A 26,113-nucleotide genomic window follows, 5' to 3' on the forward strand; every position below is an offset into this window, starting at 1 on the left:
TCCTGTCCAAAGGCCCCTGGGTGTAGAGATCTCTCAAGTGATCCCCCCAGCCCCAGGCACTCGCGTCCATTGTCACACTCAATGGATCTTGTTGGGTCCAAGCCTGACCCCCGACAGGTTGTTCGGACTGAGCCACCAGTCTAGGGAGCCTCTTACCTCTCCTGAGAGGGATACTGTTACGTCCCGGGATTCCCTTCTACCATCCCAGGACTAGAGAAGGAATCCCTTGAGTCCACGAGAGTGGAACTGGGCCAGGGTACTGCTGGAATGCATGTCAGGAGCCCCAGCATTCTCATAATGGTCCTCAGAAAGGCCCTTTCGGCTTTGTGGAGAGCGGACACAGCCCTCCGCACCTTTGTGATCTTTTCCTGGGGAAGGAAAACCCTTTGGACCACTGAGCGTCTACCAGGTAACCTAGGTACACCTTGGACTGCGAGGGATCCAGGAAGGACTTCTCCCGACTGACCATTCAACCTAGAGATTCTAGAGTGGACAACACTTTGTCTCGGTCTGACCAAAGCTGTTCTAGAGCCGGACTGTAGATTAGCATATCGTCCAAATAAGTGATCAAGGCTACACCCTGGAGGTGTAGAAAAGACAACACCTTGGTGAGAATCTTCATAAAGATTCTCGGACTGGCCGATAGACCGAAGGGGAGCGCCTTGAGCTGCCAGTGTTGGACACCCTGCCCTGTCTGCATGGCAAATCGCAGGAACTTCTGGTGTTTCGGGGCAATGGGGACATGCAGATAAGTATCTTTCAAGTCCAACGTGATCATGAAGACTCCTCATTTGAGGTGCCTTCTGACCGTGTAGATACTTTCCATACAGAACTTCTTGAATAGTAAGTACCTGTTCAGCTTTCGTAAGTTTATGATCAGACTAAATTTGCCCGAGGGTTTCAGAACCACAAAGATGTGGGAATAAAACTCCTGGCCGATCTGACCTACAGGAACAGGGATGATGACCTTGTGTTCTGCCAGCTCCCGTACACTCTCCAAAAAGCCCTCTGCTTTCGGTGGATCTTTGGGGAGATAGGTAAGGATAAAATTCGGAGGGGGGATGGACAGGAATTCCAAGCTGTAACCCTCCCTTATGAGATTTAGAATATAAGGGCTCTGCGTGATCCTTTCCCATTGACGGAGAAACCACGAGAGCCTCCCACAGACCTTTAGGTTGGCGTAATTTGGCTTCCTTATTAGAAGGTCCGGGCCCGGAAAAAAAGGATTCCACCTTTTTCTTTGCCCTTTCCAAACCCCCACTTTCTCCTTGGCTCCTTCTTCCCCTAAACCAGTCTTTTGAAGGGGGGCCCCCTCGAAAAAACGTCTTCCCTTTTGGGCTTAGTCGGGAATTTCTTGCCCTTCTCTGTTGATCGGGATAGGACTTGATCCAGGCCCAACCCGAAGAGCAGCGAGCCCTCAAAGGGTATACTACAAAGACGTGACTTAGAGGTAAAATCCCCATACCACTTTTTTACCCAAAGGGCTCTCCTGGCGGGATTTAGAAGAGCTGCTGACTTGGCAGTTGTTCTAACGGTTTCCACCGCAGCATCTGCTAGATAGGGTACCGCCTTACCAATTACCTCCACAGAATCCGACACCTCCTTGGATTTGGTCCCATGCGAGACATGGTCCGTCAACCTGCTGACCAATGCATCCGCGTTTCTGGCAACACAGGCGGAGGCCAATGCTGGACCCATAGCTGCAGCATTGGCATCCCAGGCCCTGCGTAATAGGGTTTCCGACCTCCTATCCATCTGATCCCGTATGTTGCTGGAATCCTTGAAGTAGAGGTCCTAATGTTTGGATACTTGAGCTAGAGAAGCATCCAAACATAGTACTTTAACTGCTTGCCGACCAGCCGCCGCAGTTATATGGCGGCAGGTCAGCTCCCCTGTGCGAGAGCCCGTAGCTATACGTCGGCTTTCGCACAGGCTCCCCGCTCGCCCCCGACTCCCGTGCGCGTGCTCGACGGGCGCGATCGCCGCCGGGCACACGCGATTGCTCGTTACAGAGCGAGGACCGGGAGCTGTGTGTGTAAACACACAGCTCCCGGTCCTGTCAGGGAGAGAAATGCTGATCTTCTGTTCATACAATGTATGAACAGAAGATCAGTCATTTCCCCATGTCAGTCCACCCCCCCACTACAGTTAGAATACACCCAGGAAACATACTTAACCCCTTCCCCGCCCCCTAGTGTTAACCCCTTCACTGCCAGTGGCATTTTTATAGTAATCCAATGCATTTTTATAGCACTGATCGCTATAAAAATGCCAATGGTCCCAAAAATGTGTCAAATGTGTCTGTGTCAAATGTGTGAAAAGTGTCTGATCGCCGCCATTACTAGTAAAAAAATAATAATAAAAATGCCATAAAAATACCCCCTACTTTATAAACGCTATAACTTTTGCGCAAACCATTCAAACGCTTATTGCGATTTTTTTTTACGAAAAATATGTAGAAGAATACCTATCGGCCTAAACTGAGGAAAAAAAAAAGTTTTTTTATATATTTTTGGGGGGTATTTATTATAGCAAACAGTAAAAAATATATTTTTTTTTCAAAATTTTAGCTCTATTTTTGTTTATAGCGCAAAAAATAAAAACCGCAGAGGTGATCAAATACCACCAAAAGAAAGCTCTATTTGTGGGGAAAAAAGGATGCCAATTTTGTTTGAAAGCCACGTCGCACGACCGCGCAATTGTCAGTTAAAACGACGCAGTGCCGAATCGCAAAAAGTGCTCTGGTCTTTGACCAGCAATATGGTCCGGGGGTTAAATGGTTAAATAATTTTTCCTCCTCCTCATTTTTAAAGGGGCATCTACGCTTCCAGGTCTTAGGTTTTGATACCTCAGGTTTCTTACATTCTCTCGGGATTATGTCATAAATCGGTACACCCCAGAGGTCAGCCATGATCCTGATGATCACGGCTTTTCTCTGTTTCATAAAACAGACACCTATGATAGGATTCCTTTCATTTTTGGAAAGCTATGCTCTCAGGATTTGGCTTTAGATGTACTTTAAGGAACATATCTGTGCCAGCTTCTGCTGTGATTATTCGGGATTTGTCTTCCTCTCAAGTGCCAGGAGGGTAATGGTAATGCATTAGGCGGAGTAGTGTGGAAAAAGTATGGCTTTTAAATAAAGAAAAATATTGCCTTACTTGTTAAGGTATTTACAGATCATCTCAGCAACATTTTCACAGTTCTTTTTGGTAGGGCAGAAGACCAAACAGGAATTATTAGGAATGACTTCGGTCACCAGGGCAATAATGTGATCGGGATCTAGTCTCAGCATATTGCTCGAATACTAAAATTTCAATAAAAGACAAATAAAAATACTTTTACACCTGTGATTATTCCACATATTAATGTTTTGATAAAAAAAGTGAGCTAAAAATGATTTTCAAATGTAACCTTGTACAAATAATGCTCTGTTTGTGCATGCAGTGTCCCTATAAGTAATAGGATCTGTGATGTGAACATTCTATGCTGTGTTTGTTATCTATGCAATGACCACACTGAGCTGTGTATGCAATGTTTGATTTGCACGGTTTATGCCGTGTTTGTGATGTGCATGCTTTGTACTTTAATGTGTCGGCTGTGCCCTTTGTGCTCTGTACTATGCAAGTTCTGTGCTGTAACTGGGCCCAATCCCACCAACTTTAATTTACCTTTATACTTTACCTTGTAGTTAAGAGGACGTGATAAAGTCAAGTTATTTTCAGCCTTGATGTCAACCTCATAGATGCAATCTTTTAGTTTAACATATTCCTTCAGTTCCACCTGGTACATAACCGAGATAGGAGAGGTGTGTACAGTATTTGATATATATATATATTTTAGTTGTAAAGAGTGTAAGGCCCCTTACACACGTCCGCTCCGCTCGTCCGCTTATTACAAGTCCATTACGGACTTGTAATAGTTCCCTTGGGGATCGCGTCCGTTAGCGGATGGAGCATCCGCTAACGTCCGCGACCATCCGCGTCCGTCGGGATCCGGTTTTGCGGACGGAAGAAAACCCTATTTTTCTTCTGTCTGGCGGAACGAATCAGATGCAGACGAACAGACGGTCCGTCTGCATCCGATTCCCCATAGGGGAGAGCGGAGAAGAGACAGGGCGATCTCTGCACTGTGTGCGGGGACCGCCCTATCCGCCGACAGCTCAGCGGGGATGACGGATCATCCCCGCTGAGCTTTTGCGGACACAAAAACGGTCCGCTCCGTGTGAAAGGACCCTAAATTATTTTGCACATAAAAGTACATTTCTTTCTAGTACCAAAGCCTGTAACCTTTTATCCCCAAAATTCTCCTGACTTACGGTACCTGTTTAGTTTGTTTTTCTTACTACAGATAACCTTATTTTATTATTCTACAAATTAGAGATTTGCATACTGTGTTTCTGGACGGAAGGATGGTAGCAGCAGGCTGCGCAGTCTGTTAATATAGTTTTTAGTAAATATTCTGGATTTTTCCATTGGAATGTACAATACCAAGTTAGGCCCTGTACACACGATCAGTCCAAACTGATGAAAACGGACTGAAGTTGAGTTTCATCGGTTCCCCGATGAAGCTGACTGATGGTCTGATGTGCCTACACACCATCAGTTCAAAAACCGATCGAGCCCAACGCGGTGACGTAAAACACAACGACGTGCTGAGAAAAATTAAGTTCAATGCTTCCAAGCATGCGTCGACTTGATTCTGAGCATGCCCGGGTTTGGAATCGATGCTTTTGCGTACTAACCATCGGTTTTGACCGATCGGTTACCAGTCCATCAGTTCAATTTTAAAGCAAGTTCTACATTTCTGGACCGAAGCATAACAGACTGATGGGGCGCACACACGGTCGGTTTGGACCGATGAAACTGAACTTCAGTCCGTTTTCATCAGTTTGGACTGATCGTGTGTACAGGGCCTAATACTCTAAAAATCCAATTTTGAGCAACTTCAAGTATTTTTTGCAGATCCTGTTTTTAATTAAGAAATACAAGCCTTGTTTCATCACGCAACCTCTAGAAACCTTTACTACATTGATAGCAGAGCATATGTCCAAATATCCTGCAAATGACAGGGAGCTTAACATACTAGAGTTCAGGGAGAGAATTATTACCAAAATGTCAGCAACGTCTGAATAAAATTCTTCATCATATTATCTTTTTGATGTTTCCAACTAGCACCAGGGTCTCGTCATCCCACATCCCTGCCTGTGTAAAAAACCCACCCCCCCAACATTGTTGGGGCTTTAGTTCCCCATATGTGTCTGTACCGGTGTTTCACAGGCTTCCGAGATTGTCAGGGGGGGTAGGTGTTGCCATTCCGGGGGGGGGGGGGGGGTTATTATTATGATTTCATCCCATAGAAACAAAATAAATTATTCACCTTGTTTATAAGCTACATCCCAGATTCCATTAGTATTCAGTTTAAAACAGATAAGTAACGTGTGCTATATCACTCACCACTAATTTTGCATTAGGACAAACTAAGTACACAGTCCAGTGGCAACCTGTCAAACACATGTGCGACCAAATTTGGTTCCTAATGCCGGCCATACACATGTCAAATTCCGAGCGATTCTTCATTTGAAAAATCGCACCTTTGAATAATCAGTTGATTTTCACCAATAATGGGGCCGCAGCAATTGCCGATTTTCCTGCGACTATCGAATTTGAGTGATTGGGCATGGAAATTTTTTGAAAAAGGAACGAATTTCTAAACAATGATGGTAGAATTGTGCGAGAAATATAATTAAAAAAGAAATGTGCATGATCTGTGACCTGGAAAGATAAGAAGATTCCCGGTCACAAATAGTTTTTTTCTGTCACAACATGAGGTTGGTTTGGTTGGTCAAATTTCAAAATCAGTGGTGGCACCATCAGATTGAAAATTTTGTGCGTTTTGTAATCGACAAGTCGTTCGGAATTCAACCCATATATGGTCTGCATTACCCATAGTTTAGGAAACATGGGCTTAGAGGAACAATCAGGTGGATTAGAAAACCCATCTGGATCATTAATGATTCCCTGTGTGATAAAAGGTGCCAGCTCTTTTTTCCTCTCTCCTTAACAACAATCTGCCATGGACCCGTTTTTTACATTGCGCCTGTATACTTATCCATCCCCGAAATCTTAGCACAACTTGGTATCGATTCTATATTTTTTTGTGGATAACTGCAGCAAGGAAACATAAGTGGTGCAAAAGGAATTCCGTGTGTAGATTACATTGCCACCTAATGCATGAATATTCCAGCTTAAAAGACTTTAGAGTCCTGGCACTTCCCTTACATAAAACGTGTACTGGGAAAACTCTGACACCAGAGGCATTTGTTATAACTAGCAGTCCCCAGAAGTTGCTGGTAGAAGAACATTTTTAAGCAACCAATCCATGGACTTGGCTTATGCCTAGTGTAATTTACACATTACTTCTACTCTTTCCAGGTTCTGTTGGTAAGAGGCACTCTTTAATCAACTAGGTAGGAACTTACAGGTCTGAAGTTATCTGTGTAATATTCTGCCTTCAGGAACTGTTGTAGTTCATCGACATTGTTTAAGGTCGCACTCATTCCAATAATTTGGGTGTTTCCTGTAAATAAAGTACAGGGATAAATATTAGAGATAATAGGATTGCAATTTTGTAGTTTTATTCACAATCATTTGCAAATGAGCTTCTACAAGAAAGCCCCACCATGCATCTGCCTTTGGGAATCATGCTTGTAACTGTCAACCTTGCAATGCCTCATGGGACTTGCAGTTCTGAAGGGACAATGCCGATTCTTCATAGATGCAATGCAGTGAGTAATTGTAGCCACCCTAACACAGCAATTAATATTAGCAGAATTGGCAGGTAAATAATAAGGGGGGGGGGGGGGGGAAATAAGCTTGAAAAGACAAAAAACGAATCATGATGCAATACCATACCAAATTTTGATAGCTAGATAAAAAAAAAATCACACAGTGTAATGCTAAAAATAAAGTAATGAATACAGTTTACCTAGTATTCTGACAACGTGCAACTAAAATAGTTACTTAGACTGACAAAATGATAGCTACTGTAGACTGTACCAACAAAATGCAATTTATTTCGGGTGGAAGGTGGCACCTTTTTTTTTTTTTTTGGTGCTCATAGCTATATACAGTTGGGCTCCAACTACAATATGTCTGACAACACCTTGACACATCTCAACTGACTTTTTTTTAGGGCATTGTCGCAGTAAAGGCTTCTTTCTGGCAACTCCACCATGCAGCTCATTTTTGTTCAAGTACTATCGTATTGTGCTTTGTAAAGTGGAAGTCCGGTTTAAAAAAAAAAAAAAATTAAAATCAGCAGCTATTAACACTGTAGCTGCTGACTTTTAATAAGGACACTTACCTGTCCAGGGTGCCCGCCATGACAGCAGCCGAAGCCGAGCAATTGCTTGGGTCTCGGCTGCCCCGCCGCCATCCTCGTGAGGCTTCACTGCCTGATTCCCTACTGCGCATGCGCGAACGGCGCAACGTGAATGGGCATACTAGGCCCTTGGGTCGGATTTAAAGGGGAACCCCCATGCCGAAAAAACAGCGAGGGGGTCCCCCCAAAATCCACACCAGACCCTTATCCGAGCACGCAGCCCGACCGGTCAGGAAGAGGGGTGGGGACGAGCAAGTGCCCCCCCCCTTCTGAGCCGTACCAGGCCGCATGCCCTCAACATGGGGTGGTGAGTGCTTTGTTGATGAGGACAGGGCCTCTTCCCGAGAACCCTGGCCGTTGGTTGTCGGGGTCTGCGGGCAGGGGGCTAATCGGAATCTGGGAGCCCCTTTGACAAGGGGGCCCCCAGATATCGGCCCCCCACCCTATGTGAATGAGTATGGGGTACATCGTACCCCTACCCATTCACCTGGGGGAAACGTGTCAAGAATAAAAAAAAACACTACACAGGCTTTTTTTAAAGTAGATTATTAGGCAGCTCCGGAGGTCTACATCAGTTCTGTTCATATCAACCCAATCTCAGTTCTATACTTATCAATTGGTAGTCTAATGGTTGTTTAATGTCCTATTGTACCTAAATAACGTTTCCTTACTCATGAATCTCAGGAGTGGTGCCTAGGGTCGAAAATTAAGGAAGTCGCGGGGTGGTGTCCCCCCCTCCCACAGCATGATCCCCTTAGGGGTGGTTGGGGGTACTGCATCTCACCCTCTTCTCCATTTTTAACTGAGAATTTATGGGCAATACAACCCATACTTATCCCTGACCCAGTAATCTGTATACAACTTGTTTTGAAATATATCATAGTTAATGCTGTTCACACGCGTAATGCTATTTTACAATAATTCTAGCCGTTTCCTATGTATAATTTCATGTTATTTTATGATCTGTGAGGCCATGTCGGCCAATCTCTGGTTTTTCCTTTGTCACATGTACCAAATGTTCCCTACTATATTTTTTTGGAACATTCTTTATTTGTGAAAATATAAAATTAATAAAAATCCTTGAAATGAAAATTGCTGATCTTGAACAAAATTATACAGATTTATTTTACTCAACTTTCATCGGCTGTGTTCTTATTGAAGGCAAGTGCCTCAAATATGATACAAGCTAAAATTTCAGCCTAAAAGCTAGTCAGCTAGCATTTTCTCCAGTGCAAGCTCCCGTATTTTGTTCATGGCAGATTTATTAAGAGATAAATTAAAAGCATTTATCTTTAAAAGGGCCTGTTTATATATACAACTAACATATAAAAAGGATTATGAACATAACTTACCACTGGTATAGAGAATTTTAGCCAGAGTCATTTCTAAAATTGCACCTCTGCTCCCCTCACCCAACATATGCAACTATTGGATAAATGTCAAGAGAGGATCATTAGACTTGCAAATAGTAACAAATTGACACCTAATCAACAACTGAAATAGCAATAATGTAGCTAAGTAAAACACTCAGACCAATAAGTACAAAGTATTTTCATTTACAATTAGTAAGGATTTAGGAACAATTGATATAGTCCGGGGATATGCAATTAGCGGACCTCCAGCTGTTGCAGAACTACGATTCCCATGAGGCATAGCAAGACTCTGACAGCCACAAGCATGACACCAGAGTCAGAAGCATGATGGGACTTGTAGTTTTGCAACAGCTGGAGGTCCGCTATTTGCATATCCCTGATATAGTCGATTGCTTCAATCCATCATGATGGAATTAGGCAGCCCAGACAGGGCTCAATACCATTGTACGGATAGACAAGAGTGTGACGAGTATGATTTGAGAGCAGTTAAAGCATATAATATATGTGAACCCTCAGTTATGACTAAGGCCTCATAGCCTGAAACGCGTAAACTATTTATTTATTTTTATCTGTGGTTTCTGAATAAAGATTATGATTTTTTAAAAGAGTAACTCTTGGTGTGCGGATCTTTCTATATATGTGAACCCTTATCTTGTAAAATAAACCATTTAATTTAAAATAAAAATGCAAGGCAAAGCACGTGCGTGTGTATGCACATATTCTCACACACATATTATAAATAATTTTTGTTCTCAGCTGCATAAGGGGCTTAGAGAGCTGGGGTGAAGACTGCAGGGTGTGTGTGTCAGAAGAAAGCAAAGAGAGGAATGTCAGCACAAGTCTTGGCCATTGGAGGACAGGCAGGCTGTGCCATGCTGGGACTGTCAGAAAACAGACCACACTGGGATGGATGTGCTCTTATGCCTGGTTTGTCAGTTTGAAATAAGAAGGCAGGAAGACTGGCAGAATCACCAGGTATTTTACACAAAGGAAGAAATACAAAGAAAAGTTAAAACACAAGTACAATGTAAAACAGACACATATCAGGAATGTGAAATGTTAGGGTAACATACACTTTAAGTGAACCAGTTGCGTTGTCCCATGATGGTTAGGCACACATTTACTTCAAATTGTAAATGTTAGTAAATAAATATATACACCCTTAAATATGTGTATACTAGCTTACCTGCCAGAAACGTGTAATTTTGTTCAGCTAGTTTTCTAATCTAGATACCCCTGTCAGACACTATACAATGTTCAAACCATTTACTTTTCTCTGTAATTGATGAAGACTAGGACAGTGAAAGAGCAACTGTTCAATAAGCTCATTCATCCTATCAACAAACTCTGATTTCTAGGTCCACTGTGGAATCTGCATGTATTTTAATCTGACTCCCCTAATGCCTTTTTGAACCATGTCAACCTGGAGAAGAGAGGTGCTTTCGTTACCTGATATTCTCCCATTACAGCTATAATTCAGTGCTCATAACCTAAGTGGCCTGTTACCAGAACCAAGAATGGAAGGGGGAGGCGTACCAAGCGCTATGCAAAGGTCAACTTTACAACTGTCAGTATTTGCATAGGATTTTCACTGCCCAGTAGTGGGACATTCATCTGGTAGTGGAGAACAGTTAAAGCCCATTTTGAACCCTATTAATTTATTACTGTAATGCAATCACAGTCGGTATATTCAGTAATAAATATGCCACTTTTTTATCTTTTTGTTACCTAAAGCACATAGGAGAGTCTCACAGTCAAAAAGAAGCCCAGCTCTCCAACATGAGTACTTGAACACTACCAAATCAACAATGTTGCTCAGAAAGCAAGAGTGATGTTGATTAGAGCAGCGCGCCTACTTTAAAGCCCAATATAACCCTCCTATTGTACTACAATAATGAAGTCAGGCTGCAGACCTTAGCTTTCACACAAAAGCACCCCATTTCCCACCCCCAGGGTCTCCTACTGTATGTGCTGGCAGCACAGGATTTGGTAACTCCTGTTGCAGAACTTGGCTGATTATAAAAATAAAGGAGATCCATATTTATTACTGTAAATTCAACGTGACTGCATTAAAGTAATACATAAAGAGCTTTAAAGTAAGCGCAAAACACATTTGTCTGCCTGCTACCAAGTGTGAAGGTTACTGAATGGTAAAATGAGGTTAAAATAGTTGATATATTATATACCGTATTTATCGGCGTATATTGCGCACTTTTTTGCCTTGAAATTCAGGTTTTAGTTTGAATGCCTGCGCCGCAATATACCGAGCACAGTACACTCGGGTACATTCGGCCAGGCTCGGCTTCACTCGTAGTCACGCTCTGTGACGTTTATGCGTGAGAAGCCGAGCCTGGCCAAATATACGCGAGTGTACTGCGCTCAGTATACGTCGGCGGAGGCTTCAAACTGAGCGCGGGAAGTGGGGATTCGCCATGAAAACAGCGCGGGAGAAGCCGGGAGGACACCACAGAGGCCGCCGATGGACGCCGGGCAAGACACCAAAACTGTAAGTAGTAAAATGTAATAACATTTTTTTTTTTACAGGAAAAAGGGGTCAAAATTAGGGGTGCGCGCTATACGCCGGAGCACGCAATACCCCGATAAATACGGTAATCAAAGTAGTCTTAAAAGCTGGAAATCTGTGAATGTACATGCCAATGTGATTCTGTAAGAATATATAATAAACAAAGAAAAAACATGTGAAGGTTAAAGCGGGGGTTCACCCTATTAATAAAAAAAAAAAAAAATGTCTTCTAGCATAACATGAGGCATAGTAGCGCGAGCTACAGTATGCCTGTCTTTATTTTTTTAGTCCGGTACTCACTGTGTAATCGTAGCGACAAGATTCCGACCCCCCTCAGGTCTCGGCTCTTCACGGCGCTATACGGCGCCTGCGCACAGACTATGCGCAGGCGCCGTGAAGCGCCAAGTCCTATTTCGGGTATTTCCGGAGAAGCGTGGCGTGCCAGAGCCGGCCGTCAATCACCTTCCCTCTCCATAGGAACGCCCATTCCCCGAGGGGGGTCGGAATCTTGTGTCTACGATTACACTGTGAGTACGGGACTAAAAAAATAAAGACAGGCATACTGTAGCTCGCGCTACTATGCCGAATTTTATGCTAAAAACATGTTAATAAGGGTGAACCACCGCTTTAAGCACCGTATTCAAGATTTACAGAGCTAAAACATAGTTTGAATGATGACATATCTGGGCAATTTATTACCTCATCAACAACAACTAAGCCTAAATCATCAATCCGCCCAGTTTCAATCAACGAATTCACAAGACTGTGACCCTTTTCTATGGTTGAAATGTACAGAGATTTTTTTGCTCTTCTTTTCATTGGAGGAAATCTTCCTTTGCTTCCAGCATACTCCTCTATCAAAAAATCCAATGCCACCCCAAAGCTAGATAAGCCTCGCACCTGGAAAAAATAAATAAAAAAATAAATAAAAGTAAAATTGCCAACAATTATTTTGGGACACATTGGTTTCATTAGCTCAAATAAAATCAACGCTTTCAGTCTATAAAAAATAATTTTAGTAGTAAGACTCATCTGGAACCCCCACTCCCCATCAATCTATCTGGTGAGAAGATGGTGGCACATTGGCAATTAATTCTGTAAAGGGAAAGAATCGAAGAGCAAGTCAAACAAAAGCACCGAGCGCTTTTTTTTTTCCCTTAGTGAACAATGGACTTTATTTATTTAATAGAGAAATAATAAGTACTGCATACTTTTGGAGCACCTGATGCACTGTATTAGTAGAGATGAATACACTTTATTTATATATATATTTTTTTAGCATTGTAATAGATTATGCACGCTAGGGTTGATTTACTAAAACTGGAGAGTGCAAAATCTGGTGCAGCTCTGCATAAGCTTCCAGGTTTCATTGTCAAAGCTTAATTGAACAAGCTAAAAAGTTAGAAGCCGATTGGCTACCATGCAGAGCTGTACCAGATTTTGCATTCTCCAGTTTTGGTAAATCAACCCCACTATGCGTTGCGTAAAACCACATATATTAAACGCAATGCTTGCACTGCGCACTTCAATCAACTAAAATCCAATCCCAAGTTTTGTTACCGCAGTGCACTGCAACACACAGCATGCGTGTTGTGAACCGCTGCAGTGCTGGTGCATTGCCATGCCATGCACAATAAATGGCACTGCAATGCATGTGTTACCATGTACTATGGTAATAAATGACATTACATTTTTACTGCCTGTTAATGCCACGGATAAATGTGAGGGGACTCTAGTTAGATTAATATTTTATACAAAAATATTCATAATTTCCCGTTCAATAATACTCGCGCAACTGTCATCCTAAAGTGGTTGTAAACCCTCACATATTACCCAGTGAAGTGAACAGCCTCTGATAATACACAGAGAGAGAGAGAGAAACTTGTAAAGCGCAACACATGCGAACTGAATCGCCTCTGGGCGCTATATCCATTTCATGGGTAAGGAACCCCTTGACCTCAGAAGAGATGTGTTTTAATCTTTCTCCTGAAGGCCAAGTGGTCCGACTCCAGTCGGATGGTGGTTGGTAGTGCATTCCACAGGCGAGGTCCCTGGACTGCAAATTTTCGACTGGACTGAAACAAATCTCCCTGCATAAGTTTTACATGTATATCTGCTGTATTTCTCTTTCTACACTCTTTGGAAAGTGCAGATCTTGTTACATAGTTACATAGTAGGTGAGGTTGAAAAAAAACACAAGTCTAACCTATGTGTGTTATTACAATATATATCCCTGTATGTTGTGGTCGTTCAGGTGCTTATCTAATAGTTTCTTGAAAACATCAATGCCCCCCCGCTGAGACCACCGCCTGTGGAAGGGAATTCCAAATCCTTGTCGCTCTTACAGTAAAGAACCCTCTACATAGTTTAAGGTTAAACGTCTTTTCTTCTAATTTTAATGAGTGGCCATGTGTCTTGTTAAACTCCCTTCCGCGAAAAAGTTTTATCCCTACTGTGGGGTCACCAGTATCGTATTTGTAGATTGAAATCATATCCCCTCTCAAGCGTCTCTTATCCTGAGACAAATCTTTCTTCCGGTTTTAGCAGTGGGAGGGGAGTCTGGGCATACACTGTGGGGGTTATTTACGAAAGGCAAATCCACTTTGCAATAAAAGTGCAAAGTGCACTTGAAATTGCACTGAAAGTGCAGTCGCTGTAAATCTGAGGGGAATATCTGAAATGAGGGGAAGCTCTGCTGATTTTATCATCCAATCATGTGCAAGCTAAAATGCTGTTTTTTATTTTCCTATTTTCCTTGCATGTCCCCCTCGGATCTACAGGGACTGCACTTTGCATTTGTAGTGCAAAGTGGATTTGTCTTTAGTAAATAACCCCCATTGCCTATTTGACCAGTGAGGAAGTGACATTGTAGGAACAGTAGTGTTCTTTTTTGCTCTCCCAGCGATCTTACCACCAGTGACAGGATTGCTAGCATTACATAGACCTAAGGCTACTGTAGAGAACCCACCTTTTCCTGAACAATAGACACATAGGGCAAGATCATTAGAACATCTTTTTTTCTACACAGAAGCTCCTGCAGCATTACAATCTCTGCAACAAGTGTTTTGCCCCCACTTGTTGGTAATGAATAAATTAAGTTCTTCCTCTGCTTTAGGGAATCCAGAGTCAGACATGTATTCTGCCAGTCTGAAAAGAAAACAAATGGAATACTTTAAACCAGATTTTAAATTGAAATGAAGGTCATGTTTTTTATTTTCACATGTTTATAGCTTTAAAAAAAAAAAAAAAAAAAAGAATGATATCTAGATAAACTCCAATTTTTAGTCTGGCCCCTGTAATGAATACAGGTTAAACTAAACCAATTTCCTAAAAGAGAACACTAGCTATAACCGCTCTGTGGTTTTAAACATTCGTCTCAGGAAATGCTCTCGTCTTAAAAATACAGTGGGGATCGAAAGTTTGGGCACCCCAGGTAAAAATTTGTATTAATGTGCATAACAAAGCCAAAGAAAGATGGAAAAATCTCCAAAAGGCATCAAATTACAGATTAGACATTCTTATAATATGTCAAAAAAAGATTTTATTTCCATCATTTACACTTTCAAAATTACAGAAAACAAAAAAATTGGGTCTGCAAAAGTTTGGACACCCTGCAGAGTTAATATCTTGTACTGCCCCCTTTGGCAAGTATCACAGCTTGTAAACACTTTTTGTAGCCAGCCAAGAGTCTTTCAATTCTTGTTTGAGGTATCTTTGCCCATTCTTTCATACAAAAGTTTTCCAGTTCTTTAAAATTTCTGGGCTGTCTGTCACGCACTGCTCTTTTAAGGTCCATCCATAGATTTTCAATTATGTTGAGGTCAGGAGATTGTCAAGGCCATGGCAAAACCTTCAGTTTACGCCTCTTGATGTAATCCCCCCGTGGATTTTGAGGTGTGTTTAGGATTATTATTCATTTGTAGAAGCCATCCTCTCTTTAGCTTCAGCTTTTTCACAGATGGCATCAAGTTACCATCCAAAATTTGCTGAAATTTTATTGAAACAATTTTTCCTTCTACTCGTGAAATGTTCCCTGTGCCACTGGCTGCAATACAACCCCAAAGCATGATTGATCCACCCCCATGCTTAACAGTTGGACAGAGGTTCTTTTCATTAAATTCTGTGCCCTTTCTTCTCCAAACGTACCTTTGCTCATTCCGGCCAAAAAGTTCTATTTTAACCTCATCGGTCCACAGAACTTGTTTCCAAAATGCATCAGGCTTGTCTATATGTTCATTTGCAAAGTTCAAACGCTGATTTTTGTGGTGAGGACGTAGAAGAGGTTTTCTTCTGATGACTCTTTCATGAATATTTGTACAAGTATCTCTTTATAGTGGAATAGTGTACCACAACTCCAGTGTCTGCCAGATCTTTCTGGAGGGATCGTGCAGTCAAACGTGGGCTTTGAATTGCTTTTCTCACAATCCTGCGAGCTGTTCTGTCTGATATTTTTCTTGGTCTTCCAGATCTTGCCTTAACTTCCACTGTTCCTGATGACTGCCATTTCTTACATTACATTCCGAACAGAGGATATTGACATCTGAAAACGCTTTGCTATCTTCTTATAGCCTTCTCCAGCTTTGTGAGCGTCAACTATTTTCAGTTTCAGCTTTCTAGACAACTGCTTAGAACAGGGATATGCAATTAGCAGACCTCCAGCTGTTGCAGAACTACAAGTTCCATGAGGCATAGCAAGACTCTGACAGCCACAAACATGACACCCAGAGACAGAGGCATGATGGGACTTGTAGTTTTGTAACAGCTGGAGGTCCGCTAATTGCATAACCCTGGCTTAGAAGAACCCATGGTGCTGATTGTTGGGGCAAGGTCAGATGAGTCTGGGCATTTAAAAACCTTTGAGATTGACATCACCTGGTCTTCCCAGACGATGAGAACAATTCATGACACCGGCAGGTCTCAGCTTTGCAAAGGGGGCAGTGCATGCTATAAATTCTGCAGGGTGCCCAAACTTTTGCAGACGCCATTTTTTTGTTTTCTGTCATTTTGAAAGTGTAAATGATGGAAATAAAATCTAAACTTTTTTGACATATTATAAGAATGTCTAATCTGTAATTTGATGCCTTTTGGAGATTTTTTCCATCTTTCCTTGGCTTCGTTATGCACATTAATAATTTTTTTTACCTGGGGTGCCCAAACTGTCGATCCCCACTGTAAGTGGTTTACCATGCTGCCTAGCAGCACTACACTCCCAACCTTGACACTACCTGCCCAGAGTTGCAGGTTCTTCCTGTGCCGGTGTGTGTTTCCTCAGGGTTTCCTCCCACACTCCAAAGACATGCTGGTAGGGTAATTGGACTTTATGTAAATTGGCCATAGTATGTGTATGGGTGAATGTGAGTTATGGACCTTAGATTGTAAGCCCCTGGAATGCAGGGACTTATGTGAATGTATGATATGTATGTAAAGTGTTGCGTAAATTGATAGCTCTATATTATTATTACTACATTATACACAATTTATATAGTGCCAAAAGTTTACGCAGCGCTTTACAATGTATAGAGGAACACCACAATTACAGTACAGTTCAATACAAGAGGTACAGTAGGGCCCAGCTCGCAGAGATTACATTCTAATGATAATAATAATCAAATGTCTGCTGCTATTTAAGATCAGCTCTTTTCTTGCTGTATGGACTTTTACATTATTACCTAGTGCCAGCTTTGAAAATTCAAAATACAATAGTAAGTTAAAAACAGTTTGGCATGCTTGGCATTAGAGAAAATATGGTTGCCTGCAATCCGTTGATGTACCGACACATATACTCTAGTTGAGCACTAGAGCCTTTCACCATATTGGAAACCATGTACACACAACATACAAATATCCCATTATAATCCAACAGGTAGCCACTGCACTCTGTATACAAGAAAAGGGCCTGGGTGCACCTCTGCAAATAAACTCTCATGTATCCAAGATAGCTGGAAGGCACTAACCGGTCTCTAAATCGAGCAGAGTTGAAACATTTATTGCTTCGATGGGTCACAGTCCTTCTTTCGCAAGGCAAGAGAAAGACGGACTGTGATCCTCAAAACGTTAAACACAAAAAAAGTTTCCAAAGTGATGCACTGGTACGTCCCTGCTTACTTGTGGGTTCAGGGCATGGGCATGCGCACCCCCAGATGGCTCCTGCTGTGATTGTACACAGCGGTAGCCCATTAGCAGGTCCTGGCTGTGACTTATTGGATGTATTGTATTGTACAGTATATTCACAGCCGATTGCCCTGTGTTGACATTCAACACAGAGCTCTGTACACAGAGAGCAATCTGTCAGTTTCTCATCCCTGCAAAGGATGAGAGATTATTAGTAAAAAGCAGCACAATTTACACATTGTTAGGCACATATTTAACCCCTTGATTGTCCTATTTTGTAGCACTGATCACTGTACTAATGACACTGGTGATGTCAGTGGCAGCTAGTCAGTCCCCCCCCCCCCCCAACCTAGTGTCAGATTGCACGCCGCACTATCGCAGTCCCATTATAAGTCATTGATCATCGCCATTAGTAGTAGAAGAATAATTACAATTCCAGTATATATTCCATAGTTTGTTGGTGCTATAATGTTCACGCAAAACCAATCAATATAAACTTATTGTGATTTTTTTTTATCATTATCAAAAACATGTAGCAGAATACATAATCGGCTAAAATTCATGAAGAAATTCGATTTTTTTTATTGGATAGGTTTTATAGCAGAAAGTAAAAAATAATGCTTTTTTTTTTTGTATTTTCTTGCTTATAGCGCAAAAAAACCCAGTGGTAATCAAATACCACAAAATAGTTATATCAATTTAGTTTGGGTACAGAGTTGCATGTCCACGCAATTGCCAGTTAAAGTAGCACAGTGCTAAATAGCAAAAAAATGGCCTGGGCATGGAGGGGGTAAAATCTTGCGCAGCTGAAGTGGTTAATGATGAAACTTTGGTATTCATGTTTACTTAGAGAGTTGAAAGGCTGCCAATCACTGCTGAGTGAGATAAAGCTGCTAAAAATCTGTCTACATCCAGATTACATTACGTCTGTTATGAACATTGAGAATGAATTTCTCCACAGTGCCTTCTGCTACATAGATTAACGCAAGCTTGCTTTTTCCTCCTTAAAAATATGTAAATACTTAAAAAAAAAGGTTTTTGGGTGAACCTCCACTTTAACATTAGATTGAGGCTCGTTTTGTCAAGGGGAATTGGGTGTTTTTTTTACAATCAAAGCAGTACTTACCGTTTTAGAGATGCATCTTCTCCGCCGCTTCCGGGTATGGGCTGCGGGAATGGGCGTTCCTACTTGATTGACAGGCTTCCGACAGGCTTCCGACGGTCGCATACATTGCGTCACGATTTTCCGAAAGTAGCAGGCACCGTATAGAGCCACACCGACGTTCGGCTTATTTCGGCTACTCGTGACGCGATGTATGCGACCGTCAGAAGCCTGTCAATCAAATAGGAGCGCCCAGTCCCGAAGACCATACCCGGAAGCGGCGGAGAAGATCGCTCTCTAAAACGGTAAGTACAGCTTCGATTTAAAAAAAACTACCCGATTCCCCTTCACAAAATGAGCATCAATCTAATGTTAAAAAATGTTTTATTCGGGTGAACTCCCGCTTTAAATGTCTATTGCCTGGATACCTGTCAATCCTAAACTCGCAGTTGATTCACTTTTCTCTAGAAATCAAGCATTATTTCAGTAACCCAGTTCATAAACTCAGGGTAGAGATCACAAATTTCATAATTAAAACAGCCAAAGAAAACTGTATTTACCATAAAGCTTTTTAATTCCTCTGAGCTCCTCAATGAGGTCAGCAACTTTACTGGGCAAGCCATAGAAAGGTCCCAAGTCTATGCTGGAAGACATTTCTACAGTATTTTTGGCAACATCAAGTTCTTCTAAAAGAATTGTGTCCTGCATTTGCTTAGTCCTCAAAATATGCGGAGTTTGGACTTTAGCATTCCCAGCCAATGTATTTTTAAGACTGTCCTTTAAACTCTTCCTTTTTTGATCCTTCTGGGGTAAGATGGATGCTTTTTTTGTGTCTGCAGCATCACCTTTGTTAAGGTGATCTAAAGCATCCATATACAAGTCACTATCATATATGGATTGCTTCATTGCAGACCTTTCTGCATCCATATTTTGATATGCATTTTCATAATAAAGAAGCTGTGAGCAAGGAAGATCATCTAAAAAATCATCTGCAAGTTCTTTCGATTCATCTTTCAGTTTTGGTGGCAACGTCCTTTGCTTTATTTGCTGTGGTAGTGGCTGTTCACTTGACAATTTCAATTTTGTATTTAGTGTTGAAGTATGAGCAATTGGGTCAAGTTCGATTTCTGCAGAAGTGCAGGGGAAAGTACTTGCAGTCTCCTGCTGACATTTTTCCTCCAAATCTTCCACCTGTGCCAGCAAAGATGGATCTTCAGCAAAGCTGTCATATTCCCCAAACATGTCATCATCGCTGCCAAAGTCCTACAAAGAAATAGTAGAGATTTAAGGATTTCTATCTCTTCTGATAACCGTTATCTTTAAATCCAGAATTATATAGCAAATACCGTATTTATCGGCGTATACCGCGCACTTTTTTGCCCTGAAAATCAGGGCAAAATTGTGGGTGCGCGTTATACGCCGAAACCAGCGCCGAGTTTTGAATACTGCGCCGACATATACCAAACGCAGTACACTCAGGTATAGTCGGGCAGTCTCGGCACCTTCCGCGCTCACGTCCTGGATGTACAGGACGTCAGCGCGGGTAGCCGAGCATTGCCGACAATACACAGGTGTACTGCGCTCTGGGGAGGACGCGAGTATGCCGCAGAAGGACGCCGGACCCGCCGAAGAGCACACCGGACCTGCCAAAGAGGACACCGGACCCGCCAAAGAGGACACCGGACCCGCCAAAGAGGACACCGGACCTGCCGCAGAAGGACACCCGAAGCCGCAGAAGGACGCCGGACCCGCCGAAGAGGACACCCGAAGCCGCAGAAGGACGCCGGACCCGCCGAAGAGGACACCCGAAGCCGCAGACGAACGCCGGACCCGACGAGGCCGCCGATGGACGCCGCGCAAGACACCAAAACTGTAAGTACAAAAAAAACGTTTTTTCCACAGGATTCGGGTCAACTTTGGGGGTGCGCGGTATACACGGGAGCGCGTTATACCGCGATAAATACGGTACATCAACTAAAGAAATGTCATTGAAAAATATTACTGCATTAAACAATAAATTGTGCTTTGTACCATACAGTAAAACCTTGGTTTGCGAGCATAATTCGTTCCAGAAACATGCTTGTAATCCAAAGCACTTGTATATCAAAGCATTTTTTTACAGGGTATAAAAGAGAAGAGAGGCACCTCTAAGTGTAGCAATAAGTTGCTAAATGTTGTACCTTCATTAAATGTAACCATATTGCTACACTTAGAGGCTCCTTTCTTCTTTTTTATACTCGGTTGTGACATGACGCTACTCTTATATCAAGACATTGCTTGTATATCAAGGCAAAATTAAAACATTTTGCTTGTCTTGCAAAACACTCTCAAACGAAGGTATTACTGTAATATCCTGAAATCAAGCAAAAATAGAATACACGAGTGTAAAAACATCACCACATTACAAACATACTAATAGTATTGAGGGTCACGCACCTGATTGATTGAATACATGTTTTTCTCTTCTTTGTGACAATAAGCCACAGTATGACAAGGAGATGTTATCGCCACATCTTCTCTACTACTACCGGGCCTCTTTTTAGCTGGAGTAAGGAGACTATTTCCTGAAGATAAACTCCTTTTCCGGACCTTTACACGCCTCTGAATCCTTAGTCCATCACTTTCCATCATCCTAAAAGGATGATTTCCATACTAAATACTTTCTGATTGCAAATTCATTTTGAAAAAAAAAAAAAAATGAAATCGTTGTCAGTATACTGTGAGTCCATCCATTCCTGTATATGCAGCACAATGTTTTAAGATGCCAGAACACATTCATTTCCAAGATATAGAGTAATATAATGTATCATCGTGTTTCAACTTTATTTAACTTGGATTCGTTTCTGTAAGCAATAGGATCACCACCTGAAAAAGAAAATGGAAACATTTTTAACTGTCAATAAAAATATCAAACAAATAACAGTCATGAAATAAGTGGAATAATGGCAATATTAAATAAATGACAGTAATGTGTTCAAGCATGGGTACAGGTTTTATTTAGAACAGCACATGCTCTGTTAGTCTATTATTAATACGGCCATGAAAGCATGCAGACCCAGTGTTCAGGTCTCACCAGAATAGTCCCAAAGAAAATTGAATGTTCTATCTTCTATGCAGGCCAAAAGTTCTGAAAAATAGAATGGTTCAGGGAAATACTTCATTATCACCACTGGATGGAGCTAAATAAGTATTTATTTCATATGTTTCTCGGCTCCATCTAGTGGCCATAATCTGGTATTTTTCCAAACCACTTTGTTTTAATAAATTAACATTCAACTTTTGTAAGCTAAAACAATGCTGCATAAAAAAAAATGGTAATAGCTTTTTGTAGTAGAATTTTAGGAGTGTGAGCATTTTTGCAGTAAAAAGGAAAAACTAAAGCTCAATTATTAATCGTTATTAGAAGTGTTTATGCTGGAAAAATGTTCCAAGAAACTTGTTTTTCCTGCTCCTAGACCCTGAAGCTGAAAAGACGCAGTAGTGTGCATGGACACTTCCTACTGGGAGTAGACATGTGCAATTAGTTTAGTTACAAATCAAAATTTGGATGAAATTAACATTCTTTGAAGATCTGGATACATCTGAATTTCTGAATCACAATAGTAACGCATTTCAACTAATCCAAAATAAATGATAATGAACATAGCTAATTCATTTGTATTCGATTGGATGACATGAAACAATAGCTTGGGCCTTTTGTTTAAAGTGGAGGTTTACCCTAAAACAATTATATAACATTACATCCAGCATACTAACGACATGTAAAGTATGCTGGCTTTTTTTATTTTTTTTTGCCGTACATACCGTTATATTGTTATTTCCCCCCGTCTTCCGGGTTCTGATTCCCGCGGGACTGTGCGGTCCTATTGAGAGGTTAGATGATTGATGTCTGGTGAAAAACTTCCCATGGCGCATAAGGTGCCTCACCAGTTTTCTGTAAATAGCCCACCTGCAAGTCGGCTCTATATGGCGCCTGCACCCGCCGTGTAGAGCTGACTGCGCAGGCACCATATAGAGCCGACTTGCAGGTTGGCTATTTACGGAGAACTGGTGATGCGCCATGGGAAGTTTTCACCAGACATCTATCATCTAACCTCTCAATAGGAACGCCCAGTCCCGCGGGAATCAGAACCCGGAGGGAAAAGAACAACAAAGCGGTATGTACGGAGAAAAAAAATAAATACCAGCATACTGTACATGTCGTTAGTATGCTGGATGTAATGTTAGATAATTGTTTTAGGGTGAACCTCCACTTTAAGTTTGAAGCATCCAAAATAATGTAACAACATAACGAATGATTCGGATCCATTTTTTTTTATTCTACCAAGCGTAGATTCTTCTTATATTGGGGTTGATCATGAGAATATTTATTACAATAGATACAGTAATCTTTGCAATATATACACTAAGGGCCAAATCCACAAAGACCCGGCGTAACGGCGAATTTCTAATTTAAGTTACACTGCCTTAAAATTTCTACCCAAGTGCCCGATCCACAAAGCACTTACCTAGAAATTTCTGGCCGTGTAACTTAAATTCCGCCGGCGCAAGGCGTTTCTCATTTCATGGGGGCGATTCCCATTTAAATGAGGCGCGCTCCCGCGCCGCCCGTACTGCGCATGCTTGTGACGTCATTTTCCCGACGTGCATAGCGCGAAATTACGTTACGTCTGGCTTTGTGGATTGCGACGGGTCAATAAAGTTGCGTCGGGAAAAAAAAAAAGATACGGCGCGAAAAAAAAAATTCAAATTCGAAAAAAAAACGCGTCGCGAGACAGAAGGGTCTGCTTTTACATGGTGTACTAACTTTACACCATGTAAAAGCAGCCCTAATTTTGCGTATACAACTTAATACTTACGGAGAAAAAACGAAGCAGAAAAGCTTCGTGGATTTCCGTAAGTGCTAATTTGCATACCCGAGGCGGCATTTCGACACGAAATGCCCCCAGCGGCGGATGCGGTACTGCATCCTAAGATCCGGCAGTGTAATTCAATTACACATGCCAGATCTTCTCCCTAACTATGGAAAACTGATTCTGTGGATCAGTTGCATAGTTAGGACCAGGGATACGACGGCGTAACAGCAGTTACACCGTCGTATCCCTTTTGAGGATTTGGCCCTAAGTTAATAAAAAATGAAATGATTCCTCCTTATTGTGTTTTGGGTTGCATGGCGGAGGATCCATCAGAATAACAGATGAATCCAAAATACATTTTGTGCCATTTGTTACTTTTGGATGCAAGGGACTCCAGTTGATATCATCCAATCGGCTCATTCCAATTCCCTTTGTGGGTTGGACTAAGAGAGATGACTCGGTGTGCATAAGTAATCTACCAAAATAACAAATTAACAAGTCAAAACGTATATAGCCAATCTTACGAAATAACTTCTGAAAATACAAATCGATTCGGAATAACAAATATACAAAACAAATCTCAATATACAAAACAAATTCCAAAAACAAAATATTCTAACAGAACAAAACAAAAATGATTTACTTAACCCCTTCCATACAGGGCATTTTCACTCCCTTCCTGCCCAGACCAATTTTTAGTTTTCAGCGCTGTTGCACTTTGAATGACAATTGCGCGGTCATGCAACACTGTACCCAAACTAAATCTTTATGTTTCCCCCCCCCCCACAAATAGAGCTTTTGTTTGGTGGTATTTGATCATCTCTGTGGTTTTTATTTTTTGCGCTATAAACAAAAGAACATCGACAATTTAAAAAAAAAAAAAAAAATATTTTTTACTTTTTTATTTAATAAATATCAATTTAAAAAAAAAAAAAAAATCCTCAGTTTAGGCCGATACGTATTCTTCTACATATTTTTGGTAAAAAAAATAAAAAAAAATTTGCAATAATTGTATATTGATTGGTTTGCGCAAAAGTTATAGCGTCTACAAAATAGGTGATAGATTTATGGCATTTTTATTTTATTAATTTTTTTACTAGTATTGGTGGCGATTCGCGATTTTTTATTGTGACCGTGACATTGCGGCGAACACATCGGACACTTTTGACACGTTTTTGGGACCATTCACATTTATACGGCGATTAATGCTATAAATATGCATTGATAACTGTGTAAATGTGACTGGCAGGGAATGGGTTAACCACTAGGGGGCGCTGAAGGGGTTAATATGTTCCCTAAGGTGTGTTCTAACTGTAGGGGGGGAGGGGACTCTGTACTGGGAACACACATTGGTCTCCTCACCGCTGACAGGAGGTGGATCTGTGTGTTTACACACACAGATCCACATTCCTACGGTGATCACTGGCAATCGTGGGTGCCCGGCAGCAATCGCGGTCACCGGGCACCTTGCGCCCTAGATCGCCGGGAACACAGGACGTCATATGACGTCCAACCGGATCGAGGGAGGGTTCCTGCCGGCGTCATTTTACAATGCGCCGGTAAGGAAGGGGTTAAAGGAGAAGTCCAGCCAAAGCTTGTTTAGCTGGACTTCTGCTATGGATCACAGGGGTGCAATTTGTGTGACCCATTTCAGCAGAGAGCAGACTGAAGACCGCTCTCTGCTGACGTCACTGCTTTCAGTCCAGGCATCGAATCATCACAACCATGGATGCAAAAATACGAAGGAAACTTGGACAGCCGCACTCCAAGAATGTTCTTTTAATTAAAATCGATCACAAAATAAACATGCCACAGCAAAAAAATTGGAACAAAAGCTAACGTTTCGCACTGCAGCTTCAGTGCTTAGTCATAGCTGGTACACACATCAAATGATTGTTGAAAATATATATACTTCACCTCACTGGTCACATGATCAGCGAGATGATGATTGGAGGCCTAGTGAACGAGCAATAAACTGGTAAACTAGTGTCTCCTGTGAACCCAGGTGAATCTAGACATGCACATACCCATATACTATCTACAAATCTATATGTATTGTTTGTTTGGATGTTGTGATGAAACAAGGAGAAAAATGGAAGAGTGTGACAATGAATGTGAATTGTATCTTGATATGTTGTGTGGGGTGACTTAGGCTGCATTCACACCTGAGCGTTTTGTCGCCTGAAGCGCGACGCTCAAAGACGCTAGAGGGGAAAAATAACAATATTCTCTATGGAGATGGTTCACATCTCCAACGCAAAACGCCGAAAGAACGCCGAACGCCTGAATTTCAAACAAGTCCCGGACCCTTTTTTGACGCGCGAATCGGGCGGCTTGGGCGTTTTACATTGATGCCAATGACCTGTACAAAACCGGGGGAAAAACGCCACAATTTGTCGCGGTAAAAAACGCCGCAAATCGTCTACGCCTAGGTGTGAATGCAGCCTTAATGAATAAAGAAATAAATGAAGTCAAAAAATGGATATGTAACGAATATATTGGTGTGTAGTAAGAAGAAATGATAAAGATCACAAAAAATAGTGATATGGTGATAAATTCTATGCATAATGCTGTAGGGTGTGAATGTATGTGTTGTGGTATCCATAAACCACTGTTTATATGTGTTGTTTGTGGATTGGGTGATAAATACCAAAACGAAACAAAACAAACAAAAAAAATATATATAGTGAGAGCCAAGATGTGAACATCATGCATAGGGTGACCAGAAAATGTGTGTTTTCATGTATAGAATTTTTTTTTTAAA

General features: G+C 41.6%; 1 protein-coding gene across 2 annotated transcripts in view; it reads right to left on the reverse strand.

Moving 5' to 3' along the window:
• The window catches only part of HELQ (helicase, POLQ like), a 67,073-nt gene that overhangs the window by 37,222 nt on the left and 3,738 nt on the right, over nt 1-26,113 (reverse strand). For both annotated transcript variants that reach the window (XM_040326418.1, XM_040326428.1), the window contains 8 exons: nt 20,930-21,358; nt 19,054-19,756; nt 14,249-14,427; nt 11,980-12,180; nt 8,736-8,808; nt 6,482-6,579; nt 3,685-3,783; nt 3,162-3,307 (listed from right to left, as the gene is read on the reverse strand). In XM_040326418.1, coding sequence (XP_040182352.1) covers nt 3,162-3,307; nt 3,685-3,783; nt 6,482-6,579; nt 8,736-8,808; nt 11,980-12,180; nt 14,249-14,427; nt 19,054-19,756; nt 20,930-21,124 — 1,694 coding nt within the window. In that variant the 5' untranslated portion in view covers nt 21,125-21,358. The remainder of the gene's footprint in view (nt 1-3,161; nt 3,308-3,684; nt 3,784-6,481; nt 6,580-8,735; nt 8,809-11,979; nt 12,181-14,248; nt 14,428-19,053; nt 19,757-20,929; nt 21,359-26,113) is intronic.

This window comes from Rana temporaria, chromosome 1, assembly GCF_905171775.1.
Source record: "Rana temporaria chromosome 1, aRanTem1.1, whole genome shotgun sequence".
In the NCBI taxonomy this organism is placed as follows: domain Eukaryota; kingdom Metazoa; phylum Chordata; class Amphibia; order Anura; family Ranidae; genus Rana; species Rana temporaria.